Source organism: Tamandua tetradactyla, chromosome 6 (genome assembly GCF_023851605.1).
Source record: "Tamandua tetradactyla isolate mTamTet1 chromosome 6, mTamTet1.pri, whole genome shotgun sequence".
Lineage (NCBI taxonomy): Eukaryota > Metazoa > Chordata > Mammalia > Pilosa > Myrmecophagidae > Tamandua > Tamandua tetradactyla.
This window is the reverse complement of record NC_135332.1, coordinates 64,013,183-64,031,722: the sequence shown is the minus strand read 5'-3', so window position 1 is coordinate 64,031,722 and position 18,540 is coordinate 64,013,183. Positions and strand designations below refer to the sequence as shown.

At 49.2% G+C, this 18,540-nt stretch overlaps 1 protein-coding gene across 1 annotated transcript in view; it reads left to right on the top strand.

Moving 5' to 3' along the window:
• Positions 1-1,524: 1,524 nt before the first annotated feature.
• GAS7 (growth arrest specific 7) overlaps positions 1,525-18,540 on the top strand; it is a 224,255-nt gene continuing 207,239 nt past the window's right edge. Inside the window, exon 1 of the mRNA XM_077165966.1 lies at positions 1,525-1,722. Coding sequence (XP_077022081.1) covers positions 1,540-1,722 — 183 coding nt within the window. The 5' untranslated portion in view covers positions 1,525-1,539. The remainder of the gene's footprint in view (positions 1,723-18,540) is intronic.

Sequence of the window (18,540 nt, the reverse complement as noted above, 5' to 3'; positions counted from 1 at the left end):
AATGTGCAGTCGGTTGAGAATCACTGAAGCAATGAAAGACCCAGCTGGGGCTAGGGTCTGACTCAGAGAATAGAGATGTAAGTGATCTTAAGGCTCTGGTAGCCAGTCTGACTTTGTAGAGGTTACCTAGGCAGACACCATGAGAGATTAGGCTAGAGGATGTGTTCTGGAGAGCGCACAATGCACAAGCTTGCACTTAACTTACTAGGCAATAGGGAGCTATGGAAGGTTACTGAGCAAGGGATGACCAAGGGTTAGAAGTATACAGGAATTAAAGGGTCCAGCTATTTATATATAGCTTAGAAATCTGGCTCTCAGTTCTTCCTGCAGAGCACCCTGACAAAGAAACCGTGTTTTCTTTTACTTCTGTGCCTTCAGTTCAAGGTCACCTTCCTTTAGCACCCAGGTCCACTGATCCAGGATTGCAGGTACCTGTCCAAATGATCTCTGTTAAGTACCTGGCACATTGCATGGAATATGGCAGCCTGCCACGTTTGCTGACTGACTAAATGAGCGTGGAGTCCTCGGGCTGTGCCATCTGGATTTCAGGAGCGCCGGTCCCCTGGGGCCGTCTTTTCCTGGGAATCCTGATTCTAGCCTCCGCTTGGCATGGACAGTGATGGAGGCTGCTCCCTCACTTTTCCCCTCACCTTTCTCCTCTCCTGCGTTTATCCCCATCCGCCTGCTTCCAATTCGCCTAACTCCGCTTCCGGCGCCCGCCTGCCCCGGCCTCGGTGTGACACGCTGCCACCCGGCTTCCCGGCTCAGGCGCCAGCCTTCAAACCTGTCTTTCGCCCATTGTTCAGCTTCCGGTGAGTCAAGTTCAACCCCAGATTCCACTACCACAATGACGGCCACAAACACATTCCCTCACAGGCACCTCGGAGGAGGCGTCCGCCCGCCCCGAGTCCCCCAGGCCCACAAAACCGACCCAGAGGGGCGTTTTTATTCCCGCCGCCCTCGGTGGCGGGAGCGCGAGTGGCGAGCCCCCTCCCCAGTGACCTGTCCCCTCTGCGACAGAGCGCCCAGCCCTCGGCGGGCGTGGCCGCCCTAGTCCAGCCTCCGCCACGCCCCTCGCCTCGGAGCGAGCCCCCGCCCGGCCGCCGGCCCCCTCTCCACGTACGCCCGGCTCCTCCCTGGCCGCCGAGACCGGTCGCGGGAGATGCTCCGGGTCCCACCTCCCCGGGGAGCTGCGCATTTCCCCACGCCTGGGCAGCCCCGGCTCGCGGGAGCCCGCGGTCCGCGTCCCCGGGAAGTTGTCTCTGGAGCCCGCGGCGCCTCGGTCTCCTCCCCCTGAGCCCCGCCCCCCTCCCCCCCCACCCCGGAGCTCCCCGGCCCGGGGGCGTCGCCGCCTGCTCGCCCCAGCCAGCTAGTCTCCGCTTCCCTCGGCGCCGGGGACCCCCGCGCACCCCCGAGACGGCGCGCGCCCAGAGCGCGGGAGCCCGGAGCGCCGGGCGCCTGGGACCCCGCGGAACCGCTGCCCACCCCGCGGGGCTCGGCAGGGATGCAGGCTGCGCTGTGAGCCAGGGCGCCAAGGCCATGTCCGGCGCCCGCTGCCGGACCCTCTACCCCTTCTCCGGGGAGCGGCACGGCCAGGGGCTGCGCTTCGCCGCGGGCGAGCTGATCACGCTGCTGCAGGTCCCGGACGGCGGCTGGTGGGAAGGCGAGAAGGAGGACGGGCTCCGCGGCTGGTTCCCGGCGAGCTACGTGCAGTTGCTGGAGGTAAGGGGCGAGGGCCGGGGGTGGGAAGACTCGGGGCCGCGTCCTGGGCGCGCTCGCATACCTGTTGCTGGTGCTGGGGGCGGCCACTGCCGGTCCGACTGGTAACTCCGTGTTCCTGGGGGCTGGCGAAGGCTGCGGGCGCCCCCCGAGGCGTGGGCAGCGTCCTCTCGGTGCCCCCCACGCCCCGGCGCCCGGCCTCCCGAGCCTATCGCGGCCGCCCCCGAGGAAGCGACAACTTGTTGCCTGTGTGAGTTTTGGAGCGGGCTGGCGCGCTCCCTGCGGTTGCAGGGGCCGGCCGAGGGCTGCCAGAGGACCGCCCGCGGCAGGCGGCTTTGGGAAGACGCACCGAGGCTCGCGATCCGAAGGAAAAGTGGCACCGACCCCGCCTCGCAGCCCCGGGTCTCCAAGTCTCCCATCCCGGAGCCCGCCGGCCGGTGGTCGGTAGTGCTACCCCCTGCTCGGGCTGCCTGGCCATCTCGGGGCCACCCACTTGCTGATCAGCTGAGCCTGGCTGGCCACCAGCAGCAACCCTGTCGCAGGCTTGATCTAGGGGGTGCCGCCCCTCCCAGCCAGCGCCCCTTCCCCTGGTCCAGCTCCCTGGCTAGGGTTCAGAACCTGAAAGTGACTCCTTCTGGTTTTCTGGCCTGGTCCCAGGCCACACAGGACTCGCTGAGCCAAGTCTGCTGGCTGTTTATTGTCTGGGTGACAGTTGGGAGGCCATGCTGTCCTTTAATCGCTGAGCCTCATGGCCACAGCGGGAGTGGCCTCTGGAGTTTCCAAAGACTTTTAGGGGGCTGATCTTACAGGACGTCTCCTTTCCTAAAAGACTGCCTTGTTGTAAAGACAGGATTGTTGTAAAGACTAAATTAATGGGTATGGGTGCTTGTGTAAGTATACATAAATATTCTGGCCAAACACTGCCTGAGCTGTGGAGACTGAATTTATTTGTAATTTAACCCCAGACCTGCTTCAAAAAGAACAAAGTAACAGCTTTTGCCTAAAAATGTTCCATCAGGGAGAAGAAAGGGAAAAAAAGGAAGATAGGAGTGAAATGGTTATAGGTTGAGTTAGGGAAACAGTATCAAAAATAGAGCTGGGCCTCAGGAAGATACATTAAGTTTCTTTCAGGTGCAGAGGAGAACAGCCGCATTTCTCTTAAATGGCTTAGGAGCATTTGAGCAAAGTTTGGAGCCGGCTATAGAAAAGTGGGTCTGAGCTTTCCCAGGTACTCAGCAGAGAATGTTCTGGGAACTCGCTTGGGTTTATGTTTTGAAGACGAGCTCATTCAGTTAGACCTGTAAGTGAAGGCGAGGCCCTGTGTGCTCCTGAGCTTTCCTAGAACTTTCTATGTGATTCAGGTATATAAGAAAGCAAGTGTACTGCTTTTTGTGCAGGCGTACATCCTCCTTGTTCCCAACTTAAAAGCCTTGGGAGAGACATATTTTGGGAGTTCAGTGGTGGCTACATTTTTCCAAGGAAATACTGTTGTGGAAATTTAGCTGATGGCTGTCCAGTGAGGACCATTCATGGCTGAACTTGGCCAGCTGTGTTTGGGGCTAGGGGTGAGGTTGGCAGGTTTGCAGGCTGTGTTAGCTAGAGTGCTGTAGATCTGCTCTCTTTCTTCGGGAGGTAGTTTGGGGTGGGAGACAAGGCCAGGCCCAGGTGATAAGCAGAACTATCTGGGGATAAGCTGGATACTCAGCTGTGCACCTGATGGCATCTATGCATACTCATGGAATCCAGGGGACCCGAGGGACTTTCAGACAACTTCTAATAAGTAACCCGCAGCGGGAGTGCCTGGTCCTTAGGAGCAGTAACAGTGAAAGTGGCTTCCATTTGCTGAGTTCTTAGTGGTTACTTTGGTTCTCACCAGTGCCCCCAGCAGCTCAGTAAACAGTGGGCTCCTCTCCCCATTCTACAGGTAAACTGAACCTGAGAGAGGTGAAGTAAATTGCCCTATGGGCAGTGCTTGCTGTCTGTTTAGCAGCTCCCTGGCTGCATATCACTGCCTGTGTTTGGGCTGCTTTTAAACAGATTGTTCCCAGCTATGCTTAAGGGCAAATGGGGGAAAGGACAAGTACAGCCTCCTTACCCCCCCAGGTCAGTTTATGGATGACCTCAGCTCTAAGGGGAGGGTTAAATCTGGTACTAAAATGGGTGTGGCTGCACCTTCCAACTTGGAGAGTCTCTCCTGCTGATTTTCCCACAGGTGGAGGCAGGGTCTAGCCCTGTGGTGTAAATGCTGAAGGGGTCACTTTTCTGGGCAGTTTCAACAGGGAAGCTTGTGGGTTAGGACCTTTGGATGTGGGGCCCACCTACGTGAGCCAGTTGGGCCTTGAACGCTGAGTGCTGGGTAGGAATGGAGGATATGCAAGTGGAGTTCCTTGGGAAAGGGATGAGTCCTCAAAGACAGACTCCCAGGGGAGCAGCTGGTGGGTGGACTGGCCAGCTTGTGGGATCGTGAGCCCGGAGGAGTTGGAAGAGTGCCAGCAAGGTGTTGGTCAAGGCAGGGAGTTACTGCAGAAGCCAAGACACCAGAGAAGGGGCCCACAGATACTGGAGGCGGTAAACTGGGCACCCAGTCTGCTGGGGACATGGAAATCAGAAGGCCAGGGGAACTGTTGGAAATCAGTGCAGACAGAAAGGACTGCACCAGCTTCCTGAAGGAGACATGGGATGGGCGGACAGCTGAGAATGACACCTGCAATGTAACCCCAATCCCGGAGTTACCTTCACCCTCTGGTAGAAAGAGTGATACCAAAGAAAAAAAAAAAACCCTATCTTGGTGGAGGGGTGCTGGATTGCTGAGAGCAGTCTGCAAAACAGATCCACCCCGCAAGGATTTCTTCCTCATTCTGATGAAGAAAGGGGAACTGAGAGGCCCCAGCTTTGCAGGAAGGATACCTCGGGGGTGGGGTGGGGTGAGGGGGAATTGGAAGCTAACTCTGTGAGGACAGATAAGATCTGCCCTGGGTGGAGGCCAGCTTGGTGGAGGTTCTGGTCCCGGTTTTGGTTGAGACTCCAAGGAAATGGTGAAACAGTGCAGCACAGAGCTGGTCTCTAGGAAAACTTGAGTCTAAACAAAGAAGTGTGGCAAACCCGGGGTCCTGGCTACTTGGGGGAGGGGGTTACCCTCCAGAGGTAGCAAAGAGGAGGGGACCAGCCACTTCCAGAAAAGGAATGAGATACTGATAGTCAAACCCACAGCTGGCTGTGCAAAACAAAGGCTCTTAAATAAGAGCGGCTGGGAAAATGTCTTACTTGAGGGCCTGAAATTCCTTCTCACATCATTTGAGGTGGAGCTCAAGTAATGAAGGAGCCATGGGCCAGTTCCAAGCCAAGCTTGAGATCACCTCCATAGACCTGAATGCCCCACACGTGGGGAGATTTCCACTGGTCTTCTGCAGTGTATGGGGGCTGAGAAATAGCTCCTGGGGAAGGTAGATGGAAGAAGGCGTCCAAATGTCCATCTCTGGGCATACAACTTGGACAGGTCCAATAGCTGGAGGCCCTACCCCTGGCCCGGGAATTTCTCTGGACTGCTCTTGAGAAAAGAAAATAGGGACATAGAGGGTAAGGCAAGAGAACTGTGAAAACTCTTGGAGCTTTTGGAAAATACTTGTGGAGGGTGATACGGTTGGACATGCATGTAAAACAGAGCTTTCCTTGACTCACATGCAGTTCATGGAATCTTCTATCTGGCTGGAAGGCCTGGACCCCAGAGGTGCTAACAGAATATGATACTGTTGGTCAGGGGAGCTGGGCAGCTGCAGAGGAGCAGAGGGTCACCCTTGAACTTGACCTTTACGAGTGCCTCTCCTTCTTTCCACCCTCTGCTCTTTTCCCATTTTTAAAAATTTATTTTAACTAGTTTTTTTAAATTTTTTATTGATATAGTATATTCACATACCATGTAAACATCCAAAGTGTACAATCAGTAGTTCACAACATCGTCATATAGCTGTGTATTTATCATCACAATGGACTTTTTTTTTAAAAAAATAAAATATATGCAAAAAAGCAATAAATATCAAAGCACAGCGCAATAGTTAGCTGTAGAACAGATTTCAGAGTTTGGTATGGGTTACATTTCCACCATTTTAGGTTTTTACTTCTAGCTGCTCTAGGATACTGGAGACTAAAAGAAATATCAATTTAATGATTGGGCAATCATACTCATTTGTTAAGCCTGACCTTCACCTTTGATCTTTCTCCCACTCTTTACGGAGATTTCTTTAGGGGTGTTTGGGCTCTGCCCATTCTAACTTTTTCATGTTAGAAAGGGCTGTCAGTGTTATGGGGTAGGGAGATGGAGCAAGTTGATGTTCTGGAGAGGCTGGGCCCTCTGCGTTTCAGGACTTAACTAGTCCAGGGACCCTTCTGGAGGCTGTAGGATGCTCTCCTCCCATTTTGGGTTACTATGATTGTGCTGCAGGAGTTTGCAGGAGTGGCTGTGGGGGAGATACAGAGTCTGGGAGCATGGCTGTGTCATGGATAATTAAGGAATAATGTTTTATCTATTGCTGTGTAAGCACCCCAACACTTAGTGTCTCAACAGTTATTATTTCACTTGATTCTGTGGGTTAGCTGGGCTCAGCTGGGTGGTTTTGCTGGCCGGTCTTGGCATCTCTTGTGCAGTTGCTGTCTGTGTCTGCATCCTGGAGCATCAGCTGGGCTGGGACCCCTACAGGGCTTCTTCACTCATGTGTCTGCCACCTCGCTGGTGTTCTTACATAGTGCCTATAGCCCCAAAGTGCAGGATGCCAGACTTTCTTAAGGCATAGGCCCAGAACTGGCATGAGCTTCTGCCACATTCTTTTTTTTTGTATGCTGCATGGTGGGGTCACATTTCATTATTTTTCCATGTGAGTATCCCATTATTGCCGCACCATTTGTTGAATTTTTGTTTGTTTGTTTGTTTGGGGGGAAGTGCATGGATTGGAAATCAAACCTAGGTCTCCCTCATGGCAGGTGAGATTCTACCACTGAACTACCCTTGCACTCCTGCTTCTGCCACATTCTTGCTAGGAGTTTCCATTGCCATTCTTGGAGGATATCTGTATGTGTGTGTGTGTGTGTGTGTGTATAAAATTTAGGCCCCGTGGATGTCTAGGATCGGTGAACTACCTAGAAACATGAATGAGACGCCCGCTTTCTCGTGCTCCTCTCGGCCCCAAGATAAAAGCCAAGCTTGCATCTTACAGCTTGGCCGACCTCCTCTATAAAGGCTACATGTAAGCGGGGCAGTTGCATATGAAACCAGCTTTGTCCAGCCCTAAGCTTACCTGTTTACCAGGCCACTGACATACCAGCCAAGCCTTTTCAGGCCAGGGCTCTTTGTGCTGGTTTGGGTACCTGAGCTGCCTGTCATTCACAAGATGCTCGAGATGTTATACAAATTGATTTTGCAACAGTGCCTTTGTGTCATGTGAAAAGCTCCTAAAGTGGGTGTGACCCCAAGCCAGTATTTTTTAAGACACTTATCCACTGTTCAGAAAACCCGTGATTAGGTATAGTGGCTCGTAGGATATAGATAGTAATGGAGAAGGCTGAGGCGCTTTCTGTCATCTTCCTGGGCCCTCCTGCCCTTTGCTTTCAGGGTGTTGACCTGCATTTGTAGCTCTGGCTGCTTGAAAATCTACCTTTGCCTTGCCACTTTGTCTGCCTCTGTTCAGAAGGAGCCACCCGCCCCCTTTGCTGGTAGGCCCAAGTGGCTACCCCCTGGGAGGGTAAAGCAATGGGCAGCCCCTATGGATCTCCAGCATCTTTGCAAAAGGTCCCTTAGCAACAGATCAGCAGGGAATCCCTGACATCGGTGAACTACCTAGAAACATGAATGAGACGCCCGCTTTCTCGTGCTCCTCTCGGCCCCAAGATAAAAGCCAAGCTTGCATCTTACAGCTTGGACGACCTCCTCTATAAACACCGAAGCTGATCCCCACGGCACTGGTGAAAGAAACTGGTGACCCAGGAGGCCTTGTGTGCATGTAAAGCGTGATGACAGTGGGGAGGGGACATTGTTTTGGCAGCTTGTTCCCTTATTAGCAACAGCAGCAAGGCGGCGCATGACGGGCTCGCTAAAAAAAAAAATGTAAAGAGAGCTCCCCCTGAACTTAATTGCAAAATTACTATATTCCTCTCTCCCTGCAGTGGAGAGGCTTCTCATACCTTTTCCATAGGTATAAACAATACCTGTGGAAAGAAGTAGAAATGACGCGGGTGGGTCTGTGCAGCTTTTCCTTTGACCCACCGGAGCGTGAGATGACGTGGTGAAGGTTTAGTTGCTGTAAAAGTTTTATGAATTGTTAGAAGAATGTTGTGGAGTCTTACAAGGACCCACCCACCTCCTTTTCCATTTCGTGTCTCCCCTGCCTACCGTTTGGTGATGATTTGTCTTATGAGTTTGACTTAGTGGTTCACTGTATCTACACCTCGTCTTTCTTTTTTTTTAAACTTAATACATACACAACATGACATTTCCCATTTTAACCACTTTCAGTTGGGTCAATTATATGCATAGTTATCTCCGTGCGTTCCCCAAATTTTTCCACAACCCCAAATAGGCACACTGTGACCATTAAGCATTAAATCCCCATTCTCCATCCCCACCTCTGACCCTGATGCCCTGTATGGTCATTAGGTTCAGGTGTCAGTTTGGCCAGATGAAGGTGCCTAGTTCTGTTGCTGTGGCCATGAGCCAACGGCATGTGAAGGTCATCAGTCGCTGATTACACCTGCAGTCGGCTAGGAGGTGTACCTGCTGCTAACTACATCTGCAGTCGGCTAGGAGGTGTGCCTGCTGCAATGAATGATGTTTGATTTAATTGGCTGGTGCTTAAGTGAGAGAGTTCAAGGTAGCACAGCCCAAGAAGCTCAGCACACCTCATCTCAGCACTCGCAGCTCAGCCTGGGCCTTTGGAGTTGCAGAAAGGAATCACCCTGGGGAAAGTTGTTGGAACCCAGAGGCCTGGAGAGAAGGCCAGCAGAGATCACTCTGTGCCTTCCTGTGTAAGAAAGAACCTCAGTTGAAACTTAGCTGCCTTTCCTCTGAAGAACTATACACTTTTAAGTAAATAAATCCCCTTTTATTAAAAGCCAAGCCATCTCTGGTGTGTTGCATTCTGGCAGCTAGCAAGCTAGAACACCCTATAATCTTTTTATAAATTTATATGAATTTGCATATTCTAGTTATTTCATATAAGAGGTCATATAATATTTGTCCTTTTGTTTCTGGCTTGTTTGATTCAATATGATATGTTTTAAGGTTCATACCACATTATCACATGTGCTAGAACTTCATTCCTTTTTTATAGCTGAATAATACTCTGTTTATCCAACACTTGGGTTACTTTCACCTTCTAGCTATTGTGAATAATAATGCTGTTATGAGTATGGATTAGTGATATCTGTGTCCCCTGCTTTCATTTACGTTGGCTGTAAACCTAGAAGTGGGATTGCTGGGTTGTATAGTAATTTTATACTTTCTGTCTACTTCTCATCTTGAGCTACAAATTGGTGTCCAGATTCAATCCCCAGGTATTCAGATTTCACATGTCAAAACTAAACGCATCCCTCTCATCTCTTTACTGCTACACCCTCCAATCCTTAATGAATATTACCATCATCTCTCCACCTGGCACGGCCCCCTCTTACTTTACCTCTCCTATTCTGCCTTACGAACATTTCTCAAAGCCCTCTCTTTCCTAACTTACCCAGAGTCTTGGCTCAGGCATTGGTAAACTTTTTCTGTGAAGGGCAGGGAAACATTTCAGGCTTTGCAGGCTGTAATGGGTTGGATCATGGCACTGCACAAAGACAGGTTCAAGTCCTAAACTCACTGTCTTGTGAATAGGAACCCATTTTCAAATAGGATCTTTGAAGGTGTTAAGGTGCAGGGTGGTAGAAGTATACATTGTGAGAAGTTGATGAATTTGTAATGTATTTTGCAGGTTGAGTCAAAAGGTCTTGCAGATGGATTGCATGTGGTGGGGAGAGAGACCTGGGGCTTCATCTCTTGCAGGCCAGTTGCAGTGCATTTTTTTACTGTGTTTTTCCCCCTGCTTGTCAGTCTTTCATTCTGCTAACGGAGGCGTCTTCCTTAAAAAACAAATCAAAAGGCAAATAATAGGGTAGGCCACGGTAGCTCAGTGGCAGAGTTCTCACCTGCTATGCCAGAGACCCGGGTTTGATTCCTAGTGCCTGCCCATGTTTTTTTTAAAAAAAGGTAAATAATAATTGGGAAGCTGTTAATGTCCTTAATGCATAAAATGCTTTTATGAACTATTAAAAACAACCGCCACCAAGAGGAGATCATCAATGTAAGAATGGGCAGAGAACTTGGATACATACCTTATAAGCGATACAAAGTCAACAGCATATTCAGTCTCACTAGTAATCAAGTAATCGAAGAATTATAAATCTTAAAAAAAAAAGTAGCTTTAAAGAAAACTGTTTAAAAAAAAAAAGAAAGAAAAAATGAAATGTTGGCAAGAGTGTAGGAAAATTGTCATATGCTCCCGGGAGGGCAATTTGGCAATAAATCTCACAAGCCTTAACAACTTCATGCCTGCAGACACAGCAGTTCCAACTTCTAGGAATTCAGACTCAGGAAGTGTCTGATGGGCAGGCTGTAAGCATCAGAGTGGCCACTGTGACACTGTTTGTAACGGTGCAAAATTAGCCACAGCATAAATGCCCACCAAGAGGAATAAGTTAAAACAAGGTTTAATCATGATTAGCACAAAGTCAGATGTGCAGCACATGAGGCTCGATAACCATAATGAAGCTGAATTTCAAAACTAGATTTTGGTCACTGATGCCAAATGCTTTCATGTAGTTAACATTGTTCATAATTCTCCTGACGAGGAGGCAGAAAGAGTGTGACCAGTACGGAACCGCTTTTTAAAAGCAGGGACTATGTGTACCGGGGCATTTCCTAAGTATCTTTTGTGCAAAGAACAGGTTGAACGAATATCAGTTGGCCCTGGGCCTGGCTTACGTTCTTTTAAATATCCTCAGCAACAGCAAATCTTTGTCTTTTGAGGGTGGATTTGACTCTTTCTTTCTTTCTTTCTTTCTTTTGAAGCAGCTAAAATGTATTTGAAGCCAAGTCTGGTTATGTCTCTGTGTATATGACTGTCTGTCTATCACCTTGTCGCAGAGAGGATTTAAGGCAGCTTACCAAAAAGCATATGGTACAATAAGATAGAAAAGATACGTACGTGAGGAAATCTGGGAAAAGGGAGAAAGTGAGGGAAAGGAAGAAAATAAGCAGCGTGAAGTTTGGCGTGAAGTTTGATGAGTGAAGTAGGTAGTTAACACTGTTCAGAATAAGGAAAAAAGACCTGCTACTGCTGGTCTGAAGCCCACTCTTGTGTGGGGTCTCAGGACACAGGTCCTACTTTAAAGCAAGTAAAGCTGCCGCTGCTGGTCATTTCCAGTCTATTTGAAACTATAGTGTGATGGCTGCTGCAGCTTTGGCTGGGCTAATTAGTCTTAATTGCTTCTTACCTGGGTCTGCTGGACTTCTCATTGCTGCCCACGCACTCCCAGAAAAGGTTCTTGTAATGAGGAAAAGGCTGTTACTGGGAGAAGTGAAACGCAAGAGGCTACTAAAGGACTAGGCGTTCCTTTCGTCTTTGCCTCTTCCTAGAGCAAAGGAAAGTCTTGTTTCAAGGGGCTGGATGGAAGGTCCCTTTTTAAAGTGTTGCTGGGAGACCCAGAATCTAATCATGGGTTGATGCTTTGGGACCTCTAAAGTGGAGATGTCAGTAGAGCCACAGAGCAGGTGTTTCTAAGCCTCTGGTCGGATTCTAATCTTGGGTTGGTACTTTGGGTTTCTAAACTGGAGAGGGTGATAGAACCACAGGAGACATCTCTCTAGCTTCTAGATGCAATGCTCAGGCCTGCCCTGCCCTAGATTTAGCTTTTTTTTCCCTCCTTGGATGACTGTCATGGCCCCCCAATGGCAATGGCCTTAGGTTTGAACTCTTGGTCATGTCCGTTTTCCACAGTGATGCTGTAGTGATTTTTCTAGCTAATTTGATCAACGAACTCTCTCACTTAACACTTTCCCGAAGTTCTTCATTGCTTTTACAATGTAATGTGACTTAGCTTTGTTTTATGAGGCCCCTGGTGACCTTCATACCACCCAAGCTGCATTTTTAGCCATTTCTTCACATGCATACTCTCAAGATCTCTTTGAACTACCTAGTTCTTGGATGCAACTCTGCGTTCTCTTGCTTCTGTGTCCTTGCACATTTTCTTCCTGATGTTATCTTCTTCCCCCATCCTCACTGTTTACCTCTACTCCCTTTTCTTTTTTAAACTTTATGGAATATAATTCATAGAACATTAAAAGTATACAATTCAGTGGTTCTAGTGTATATAAAGAGTTGTGCAGCCATCCCTATTAGCTGTCATTCCCCATTTCCTCCAATCATCCCAATCCTAGGCAACCATTAGTCTATTCTATCACTGTAGATTTGTCTTTTCTGGACATTTTATGTGCATGGACTCATACAGTATATTGCCTTTGATGTCTGGCTTATTTCACTTAGCATTAATGTTTTCAATGTTCATTTATGTTGAATGTGTATCAATACTTCATTTCTTTTTATAGTTGAATCATATTCCATTGTATGGATACACCACATTTTATTTATCCGTTCATTGGTTGATTGTCATTTGAGTTGTTTCCACATTTTGACCATTATTGAATAACGCTGGGAACATTTATGCACATCTTTTTTTGTGGACCCATGTTTTCATTTCTCTTGGGTGTATGCTTAGGAGTAGAGTTGCTGGCCCATTGGTAATTCTCTTGAACAATTGAGAAACTGCCAAATTGTTTTCCCAAGTGGTTGTACTGATCCCAAGTGGCTTCACATACAATCTCACAAAAAGTGTGAAGGTTCCAATTTTGCTTTGTCCATGTAAATGCTGGCTATTGCCTGACTTTTTGAGTTTGGCCGTCCTGGGGGTGGTGAAGTGGTATGTCATTATGATTTTGATTTGCATTTCCCTGATGGCTAATGGTGTTTATTGGCCACTTTGTATATCTTCTTTGGTGAAATGTCTATTCAGATGATTTGCCCTGTCTTTTAGTTGGTTGTCTTTTTTTTTTTTTTTTGGTCCTTTTTGTTTTCTCTCTCTCTCTCTCTCTCTTTTTTTCCTTTTTAGCCATATTAACATATACTCATGTCTTGTCTTTAGGTGTTAATCTCCTGGAAAGACTCTTCTGATGGATCCCCTTGTCCTCTTTTTCCAGATTCCTTAGTGCTTACCCGACTGTATTGGAATTGTTTGTTGTCCCCATTAGATGGTCAATTCCTTGAGGTCAAGGATTGGGATACTGACCTTTATAGACAGCTTAGATCTCAGTTAGTCATAGGCATTTCATAAAAGGACAAAGGCCCATAGTCCAGTCATTTAGACTATAGTGCTGATACAGGCAAGATTCTTGTTCGTTATTTGGCTTCACATGGGGAAAAAAATAACAATCAGGAGTTTGGCAGAATAACACTCTTACAGAATGGCTGTTACCTACCCAGCCATGTAACAAATAGGGACTATGGGTGGCAAGAGGGATTAGTGGAGAGAGTGTGCATGACTCAGGACAGGCCATCCCCACTGCGGGGCAAATAACTTGGATTCTTTGACGCAAGATTGACACCTTGTACATACTGGGCAGTAAAATGTGTTACTCTTTCCTGCTGGAGAGAAAGGCAGGCATTGAGGAAATCAGCCTCCTTTGGGACTGGTTTGTTTTTTGTTTGTTTGTTTTTGGCATGGGCAGGCACTGGGAATCGAACCCGGGTCCCTGGCATGGCAGGCGAGAACTCCGCCTGCTGAGCCACCGTGGCCCACCCTGGGACTGATCTGATTACTGATTCGGTTACCTGTAATGAAAGTATCTTAAGTTTGTGCCATGCTTCCCCTCTGAGTTCAGTGGGAGGCAGTTTGATGTAATGGGTAAGATTGTGGGTGTTTAGAGCTGGTCAGACCTGGATCTGAAAGCTGGCCATGCTTTGAATGTGCTGCTTAGCTTCCTTGGACCTTAGTTTCCGTGTCTTTCAAACAGGGGCAATAATGCTCACCTGTTGTGAAAGTTACGCGTTATCCCACTGGAAGTAAAGGCTCCACAGACAGCCTGGTGTGACTGCTGGCTTTACCAAGATTATTTCTTGTTTCTCCATCATTCAGAGTGCTGCCTCATTTTCTTTTTCCTTTGGTAAAAGAAACCTGCTTCCCTGAGAATCACTGCTGAGCTCTAAGTCCCTGTTTTTTATTGTGACCTTGTCGTTCAGAATCTTGGCTACTGTTACCGTAACTGTTTCTGTTTTGGTTCTCACAAGTCCCTTTGGGTGGGTGGGTGGGGGTGGGGGGTCAGCTTTAACATCGCCAGTGACGGTGTGTTTGCCCAAGGAAGTCATGACCCTTCTATGGGCCTCTGGACTGGTTGTAGTTTATATAGACTGGAAACTTAAACCAGAAATGGCATTTTTGAAGTGTCATGGTCTGAGTCTCCTCCCATCCCAACCCTTCCTGGGTGGTGATAAAATGTGACTGAGATTAGAATCTTGACAGTAGCTCGAGACATGTGACAGATAAGCCTGCCTGTAAACACAGATTTTTATGAAGACGGTTGCATTCAGGAGTCCCTGAAAATCACCCTGGTCCCTGCCCTGCTGGCATCTACTGTGGTGGATTGAATGGGGTACCCCAGTTGGAACATATTCTTGGTCGTGGCCTGCATTCTGGTGGGTGTGGTGGCATTGAAAGTAGGATTTCTTGGAGGTAAGACTTTAGTTAAAATGTGGTCCCACTGAATCAGGATGGGTTTTAATCCGGATTGCTAGAGTCCTTTAAAGCAGAGTGAAAGACCGAACGGGAAACTCTGGGGAGAAACCAAAAGCTGGAAGTCAGCAGAACCCAGAAGAGAAAGGAAAAGCTGCTGCCATTTGCATTGCCATGTGCTGGAAAAGCCATGGCAGTCTAAGGGTCACTGGCAGCCAGCTCCAGGGTGCCACAGTCTTCTGGGTGAAAGCATCTCCTTTTTGTTACCTTGACCACGGACTTCTCCTAGCTGAAGAACTGTGAGCCAATAAATTCCCGTTGTTTAAGCCAACCTGTTATATGATATTTGTTTTAGCAGCTAGGAAATGAGAACATCTGGGATCGCAGGACCTGTAGATGTTTTTCACATCAGTGTGCTTCGTGACATGGCAAAGGGGACGTTGATTCATTCTTTCAGCCAGCTAGCTGCAGCTTTTAAGCACCCATTGTAGGAAACAGCTCAGTAGTTGTTGCGGGGAAGGAAGCAAAAGTAGGAAGCAATGCCTGCGCTTACTGCCCCTTCAGCCTCGGCTTCTGATCTGGTCCTTTCAGATGGCGCGTACCGGGCTCTCTGCGTGTCCCGCCCCCTTTTCCCTCCATGAGCCAGTGAACAGAGAAAGAAGGCTTCATTTGGCTCCTAATAGCCCAACCAGGGGAGAGAGCAAGGAGGGTCTTCCAGGCTTTGAAAAGAAGAGGCAACTTTTGGTCTTTGGAAGACAGTAAGGACGTGGACCTTGCAAAGGGGTTCGCTTGCCTCTCCAGCCAGATGACTCAAATGTGCTGATTAGGAGTCTGGGATTGGAAAGAGAGCAAACTGGTATTGATGGATGATCACAGAGAGAGGTATGAGGCGTGGTCTTTCTGTGTTCTTAAGGAGCCATCTGGTGGGTGGATGTGGCTATCAGATCCTCATAAGATTTAGCATTTCAGTTGCATTTCCTCCATCTCACCCAGGAGAAGATAACCAGAATCACAATGTAGTCAAGCTCCTTCTGTTGTTTGGAGCCACCCCTGGGGCCTTTGGGAGTGGGGGACCGTGCCAGTGGGGGCTTGGCCGAGTCATCTCGAGGGCTTCCGTTGGACTGCAGAGCCAGTTCTGGCCCCAGCCCTGACCAGGCAAGTTAGAAAGACAGTGACTCCCAGGTGTGAGTGGAAGGTAGGGGAGGCAGAGCTTCCCTGAGGTTCACTAGCAGCATCCTTAGGAGGTCTGGGCAGAGCAGCCACTGTTTCCCGCCTCACTCCCCTCACACCCTGTCGGCTGGGGCCAGGTTCCCAGGGCTGGATCCTTCCCTTTTCAGAGTGACTCCAGGGGGCTCCGTCAGGAAACCCACCGCCTCCGTGGGAGGCAGTTTGCAAAGCACAGTATTATGTGATGCTAAGTTCTAACATTCTTTCTGCCTGTCAGCATTGCTCTTGGGGGTGCCAAATGTGAGTGCCATTCTGGTTTGTTTCAGAATCGCTTGCCAGGGGAGGGTGAGATGCTTTATTACTCTGGGTGGCTGGTCTGCTTTATTATTAGTCTTGGGGAAATGATTTCTATGAGACGCAGTAGAAGGTGTAAATTATGCTTCACTGCAAATCATCCAGAGCATACATATATATATGTATATCCTGCTCCAGCTGCAAGTCTCTTGCAAATGAGGACTGATGTGCTATGCAGGCAAGTTAGAAAGGGTTACAAGGCACACATGCAGCTGGCATGATTGATGATTATGGTGTCACCTGGACCTGGCTTCCTCATGATTTGCAGCCTGGAGGAAAAACAGCAGTCTTCTTGGGGGCTGTACCCCAAGTGGGAAGCAAGTGAGAAGGCCAGAGGACAGCGATTTGGACAGGCATCCCCCCCCTCCCCACACTCACACACACCTCCTAGGGTGGAACTAGTTCCTCATTAACCTGCTCCTTAGTAAGTATTTCTTGTATGTCTACTTATCAAGGAGCCCCAGGCTTGGAACTGGCCTCCCCACTCTCTCCCTGGCCACCATCAGTGGTGTCCTCCTAAAACTCGGTGCACTAGTTATCTTGGTTTGAACACCCCATTACCCCCCCCTCCTCCATTGTGCAACACATCCAGGCACTCCTCTCTGGACATCTAAGGCCCCATACCAGCTGGACCTGACCTCGCCCCTCAACAGCTTCCCTTGCCTTTTACTGACCCAGCCTGAGTACACCTTCCTCTGTATGGCCTGATTTCCCCAGGGCTGGTTTGGTCATTTCTTCCTCTGGCTCCCACTGTAGTGGCACTTGCCACATTGGACTGGAGCTACTTGTTTGTATGAATGTTGCCTCCGCTACCGGCTGAGCTCCTTGGGAGCAGGAAATGGGCTTCATAAATCTTTGGAACTGCCCTGGACTAGCATGGCAACGGGCATCTGTGGAGTCTGGCCCGATAAATATTTGATGGCTGGCTGGACAGATGGATGAATTAAAGAGGGTGAAGAGAGAACTTTGCCTTAAAGAACTGCCACATCCTGTCCTTTAGTTCATGGGTTTTAACTGAAGCAAGAATGGCCTCGTTGTGAGGTCATGCTAGGGTCAGGGGAGGTGAAGACGTTGCAAAGGGTGGAGCTGGGCAAGGGTGTAACCAGGTCAGCTCAGATAACCTGACCGCCCAGTACATCTGCTGGGTCTGGGAGAACAGAGCCCTGTGGGCCACAGGGCAGGACACCCAGGGAGTGGAACCGTAAAAGCTGAGCAGGTGTCCCCCTTGGAATGTCCTCTCCACCCCCCCACCCAACTTCACAGTGGGGATAGTTGTTGAGCCCTCATAACCTAGAAAGTCAGATGTCAAATGGTACAGTGGCTGTGGACCCTATCGTCAGCCACCAGCACCCCTGGATTGTAATTGTTGGACAGGGCGGCCCTCTTATTGGTCCTTTGGCCTGGTATAATTCATCAAACATCTCTGACCTTCAGTCTCTTCATCTCTTGAAAGGGGTGGTCACCTCTACCTCCCAGACAGCAACAGTATTTCTTGGTGCATGTGAGCCTGCTCTGAGAGTCCTGGGCGTGCTTTTTTATTTTTTGTATGCTGTATGAGGGGGTCACATTTCATTCTTTTTTCCCTGGGACAATCCCATTATTGCAGCACCATTTGCTGAATTTTTTTTTTGGTGGTAGGGGGGAGTGTAGGGACTGTGAATCGAACCCGGGTCTCCTGCATGGCAGGCGAGAATTCTACCACTGAGCTACCCTGGCACCACTCCTCGTCGCCTCCCGTCTTCCCTGCTGCTCTTGGGTGGCGCCCTTCCCTCCCCCCAGGCGCCAGGCATCTTCCGGGGATGCCGCCATGAAGATTTCCTGGGCACGACTCGGGGCTCCCTGCCTTCAGAGTGTGGTGGTCTGCTGGGGAACAGGCAAGGGACGGGGCAGATAGGTCCAGGCCAGCGAGGGGTTCTGAGGAGCCCCAAGCCTGGATTTGGGTAGGGGGCCTCGTCTCCATGTTTCTGCCTGGGCTCCCCACCTTGGGGGGGAAAACAAAAGAAAGGGGCCACTGTGCTCGCCCTCATTCTTCCCCTTGACACATACCCCTGGCTGGTGCACTATAGATTTTGTTCGTTGGCTTTGTTGATTGTGTGTCTCCTTTGCTAGAGTGTAAACGCCACCAGGGTACAGCTGTGTGTCTGTCTGTCCGTTCCCCACTGCCAAGTGACATCGGTGTGCGTTAGGAGCCCCGGGTTACAGCCCTTTCGGGTGACAGCTGTCCAGAGTAATGGCATATGATGTCATCACTCTTCATCCAGAATTTCAAATCAAAATACCTCATTGTCTTCATTGTAAGTGGACTCACTGTTGATTCTACAAATGGTGCCCCCCAAACCCCTCTAATCTCTATCCAGTCACCCACTGTGATGAGAAAATGTAAAAAATTAGAGGAGATCCATTTATGAGGTTTTGTTCACACGTGATGGACAGAGTCACTGACTGCATTAGTTACATCAGCCAATGCGTTAGGCATGTCACTATCCACCAGGGGTTAAC